The following is a 4,510-nucleotide window of genomic DNA, read 5'->3' on the forward strand; positions in this document are numbered from 1 at the left end:
GGGAGCAGAGCTTCCGAGGAACAAATATGGGGAAGCACGAATTGATAGATTGCATAGTGGCTGCACAATAAAATAAGCGGAGTTCTCCACTTGGAGTCATACTACCTGGATTTGTGCTCCATATCCCTTACTTCCTTTCTTACTTACTGTATAATCCCAAACGCTTCACTTACTTTTCTGAGTCTCATTCTCCTCACCTATGAAAAGGGAGTGTGGTACTTTTTTTTTTTTTCTTCTGGCTGAAGAATTTTTATTCCTTTTATGTACAGAAAACTTGGTAGGGTACACCTAGCCCAGTTTGGTGGCCAGTTCTTTGGCCTTTGCCTTTTCCAGCTTGGCAATGCGAGCCACTGATTTTGGACCCAGGACGTTGCCTCCCCAGTGACGGCGGATCTCGTCATATCTGTCGTTGTAATTGGTCCTGATGGCTTCCACCAGCTTGGCCAGGGCTCCTTTGTCTTCCGAGTTCACCTGCGTGAAGGCAACGGTGGTGCAGGTCTTCCTGTGGACCAGGCGCCCCAGCCTGGCCTTCCCCTTGATGATGCAGTACGGAACCCCCATCTTCCGACACAGGGTAGGCAGGAAGACAACCAGCTCAATGGGGTCCACGTCATGTGCGATCACCACCAGCTGAGCCTTCTTGTTCTCCACCAAGGTGGTGACAGTATTAACCCCTGCTCGAAGGACGGGTGGCCTCTTGGTGGGGACATCCCCTTTGCCAGCAGCTTTCTTCTCAGCTCGGGCCAGCAACCTCTGTTTCTTCTCTTGTTTCGTCTCTGGTCTGTACTTGTGGGCCAGCTTTAGCAGCTGAGTAGCTGTCTGGCGGTCCAGGGCCTGAGTGAACTGGTTGATCGCGGGAGGCACTTTGAGCCGCTTATAGAGGATAGCCCTTTGCCGCTGCAGCCGGATGTAGCGGGGCCATTTGACAAAGCGAGTGAGGTCCCTTTTGGGCTGGATGTCCTGTCCAATGCCAAAATTCTTGGGCCTTTTCTCAAACAGGGGGTTTACCACCTTCTTGGCCTCCTGCTTCTTCCCGACAGCGGGGGCGGGGGCCACCTTCTTCCCCTTCGCCTTCTTTCCCTTCGGCATCTTGAACGGCGGGCGGAGAGAGAGCGGGAGTGTGGTACTTTGTTTCCACAATAGCCACTATAAATTGTTTCCTTCCTTGTATGCATCAGCTATTCTTCCATGAAGAGGTGTAATCTCCACGCCCTGGAATCTGGGATGGTTCTGTGACTCACTTTTGGCTAATAGAATATGGTGGAAAAGTACACTGGGTGACTTCCAAGCCTAGGTCATAAGAAGCCTTGCTACTTTCACCTGGTCTCTTGGAACACTCACGCTGGCTGATGTGTAAAAAAAGTCTAACTAGCCTGAGATCACTGTGGTGTTGGGTCTGCATGGAGAGAGAGCACGAGAGAGATACCTTGACAAATCCAGGGGTTCCCACTATCCAAAAACAGGCCCCAGACATAGAAGTGATGAAGTCACCTTAGACATTCCAGCTCCAGCAAATGCCGTGTGGAAAAGAATCAAGGAAACTAACCAACAGCTAGAGCCATGTTCCCAGACTTATGGCCCCAGAAGAGCCACAGCAGCCTTCTCCAGCCTTTCAGTCTGCTCTAGCTAAGACCTTAGTTATGGTGGAGCATAGATGAGTTAGCCCCAGTATACCCTGTGTGAATTCCTGACCCACAAATTTGTCAGACTAATCCAATTGTTGTTTTGCAACATTAATTAGAGTAATTGGTTATACAGCAATGGTAACCGGACGGGTTCAGTGAGATAAAGATACTTGGGATAAAATGTGTGCTCATTAACATGGACTTCTTTCCTTTTTCCCTCAAAGACCTCTCTCATGTGGCATACATGCCCAAGATTGCTTCTATTCTAATGTAGATCCTAACGTGGAAAGAAAATAGAAGTGATGGCAAAAAAATCAAGACTCCAAATATTTAAAACACTGAAAATATGTCTATTTGTGGGTTGAATATCTGGGTGAAGGAAGGTCTATTTTAAGAATGATCAACGCTCAGTCATTCTAAATAAGGACTGCTCATTGTCCTCGTCTACTTCCTGTATATTTGTAGTGATTTCAGAATACATCTGCAAATCTTTCGACTCGCACCTTGAGAGATTGGGTCTATGTCCCCTTCCCTTGAAAATGGCTGGGATTTTGTGACTGGTTTGATCCAGAGGATGGCGAAATTAATGTTATATGACTTTCAAGCTAGGTCATAAAAGGCAATCGTGGCTTTATAAGCTGGAATATTTGCAACCAGCAATTTTGACCTTATGAGCTGGAATACTTGCTCTTGAAGCTTTCAGCAACCATTAAGCAGTCTGATAGTTCCGAAGAAGCCCAAACTAGCCCATGTGGAGAGATTACATGGAAAGGCCCAGAGACTCCATGAAGAAAGGGAGATGCTTGAGCAGCCCTCGGTTCAAACCCTGCCATTCTAACCCCTGTCTGACTGCAATCTCATGAAAGATCCAGGGCCAGAACCACCCAGACTAGCTCTTCCCTAAATTCCTGGTGCGCAGAAACCATAAGCGGTAATAAAATAATTGTTCTTCTAAGCCACCGCTTTTGTGGTGATGTAGGGTGATAGCTAATTGAAACTCTATTTGTTCAAATATATGAGTAAAGTATTAGACTGTGTTAGGTTAGGATCACCAGGCAGTGCCCTTTTTTTTTTTTTTTTTTGGTGTGATTCTATTAAATGGGGGCTTTTAATTTTTAATCTTTCAAATATCTGTGGACTTAAAGGATAAATGTACTTAGAATGCTTCTACTTGTTAAGCTAACTACAGTTGCAAAAACAGTTCCTACTGATGACATAAAAAGTTAAAGTGCATAATTTTGATTTCAATTTTCTTTCTTTTTAAATTTTATTTTTTTATTGAAATGTAGTTGATTTACAATGTTAGTTTCAGGTGTACAGCTAAGCAATTCAGTTATACGTATATATTTTTCAGATTCTTTTTCATTATAGGTTATTATAAGAGATTGAATATAGTTCTCTGTGCTATACAGTAGGTCCTGTTGTTTATCTATTTTGTATATAGTAATGTGTATCTGTTAATCCCAAACTCCCATTTTATCTCTGCTCGCCTTTTCCCTTTGGTCTATTTCAATTTTCAAACACTCAATCATTATTATATTTTCCTGTGGGTGCATCCTTCCCCTGGGTATTAAGACTTTTAGCAGAGCAGAGTCCAGAGTTGGTGGAAACAAGAAAAAAAAATACTTGAAGATGGTGCTACTCACACTTCTTTGATTCTTATCCAGGAGAAGATGAATAAAAATTCTATTTTTACCCCTCTCTGTGCCATCTATTATGTTTACTCTGTATGGCTAGTCAGAAGTGAATATCTTGAGGGGAGGGTATAGCTCAAGTGGTAGAGCGCATGCTTAGCGTGCATGAGGTCCTGGGTTCAATCCCCAGTACCTCCTCTAAAAATAAATAAACCTAATAACCTCTCCAACCCTGCCAAAAAATTAAAAAAAAGTAATACAATAAAAAAGTAAATTGAAAATAAAAAAAGAAGTGAATACCTTGGAGTGGAAGAAATTTCAAGGGAAGTTGGACAAGCACTTAAAGGCCAATCTAACACAGGTCCCACCTCATACTATCACAGTGAAATCTCGATAGTTTCCCTGTTACACTAACCACAAGTTAATTTTGCATGAGCCTCAAATCCACAACCTTTCAAAAGCCCAGTTTTCCAATTGCTCCCGAGCTTGACTTCCAAATGTTTCTGTCTGCTCTTCACATGGTTGTAAGTGAAAAGACTGGTCATCTTCTTCACCTGTTTTCACATCAAATCATCTCACAACTAAGATTACTGAGAGCGAGTTCAGCCGCTTTGCTGTAGATCTTTAAGGCCATGGAGAGTTGTTAAATCATGGAGTAAAGGGCCTCCTTTCACTCTGTTGGCTCTCACCTTTTTTCTCCTTATGTCTCATCATCTACTTCCCTTTTCACATCTTGGTTTCTTACAATTCTCATCCAAGAACTCTTTTGGATTTTAATTTTTGGAAAGTATATTTAAATAACTAACTGAGCTAAAGTGGCATTTAGAGAGAAATATATATATAGCCTTAAATGCTTAACCTAAAAAAGAAGAAAAAAACAATTAAAGGGATAAGTATTCAACTTAAGAGAAGGTTTATAAAACCAAGAGTGCATTCTTTGAAAAGACTAAGGTATCTACAAATTTATGGGAGGATTGAACAAGGAAAAAAGAAACCAGAGACACAATGATACTAAGGATGACAAATGATACAGATATTACAAAGATTGTTGTATTGTTATAAAGAACTTTGTCATTGTAGAAGAGATAAACAAGAGTATACTGTATAGCACAGGGAAATATATACAAGATCTTGTGGTAGCTCACAGCGAAAAAAATGTGACAATGAATATATGTATGTTCATGTATAACTGAAAAATTGTGCTCTACACTGGAATTTGACACAACATTGTAAAATGATTATAAATCAATA

The 4,510-nt window shown here is 41.6% G+C and overlaps 1 protein-coding gene across 1 annotated transcript; it reads right to left on the bottom strand.

Moving 5' to 3' along the window:
* Nucleotides 1-240: 240 nt before the first annotated feature.
* On the bottom strand, nucleotides 241-1,109 carry LOC116150728 (large ribosomal subunit protein eL8-like). The gene has a single exon (XM_064483247.1). It carries the CDS (start codon nucleotides 1,087-1,089, stop codon nucleotides 289-291), a length of 801 nt encoding a protein of 266 aa, XP_064339317.1. The 5' UTR covers nucleotides 1,090-1,109; the 3' UTR covers nucleotides 241-288.
* Between the last annotated feature and the right edge of the window lie 3,401 nt (nucleotides 1,110-4,510).

This window comes from Camelus dromedarius, chromosome X, assembly GCF_036321535.1.
Source record: "Camelus dromedarius isolate mCamDro1 chromosome X, mCamDro1.pat, whole genome shotgun sequence".
NCBI classification, from domain to species: domain Eukaryota; kingdom Metazoa; phylum Chordata; class Mammalia; order Artiodactyla; family Camelidae; genus Camelus; species Camelus dromedarius.

Bases quoted from the DNA above. Each gene is read 5' to 3' on its own strand.
- LOC116150728 (XM_064483247.1), bottom strand. From the start codon at position 1,089: ATGCCGAAGGGAAAGAAGGCGAAGGGGAAGAAGGTGGCCCCCGCCCCC.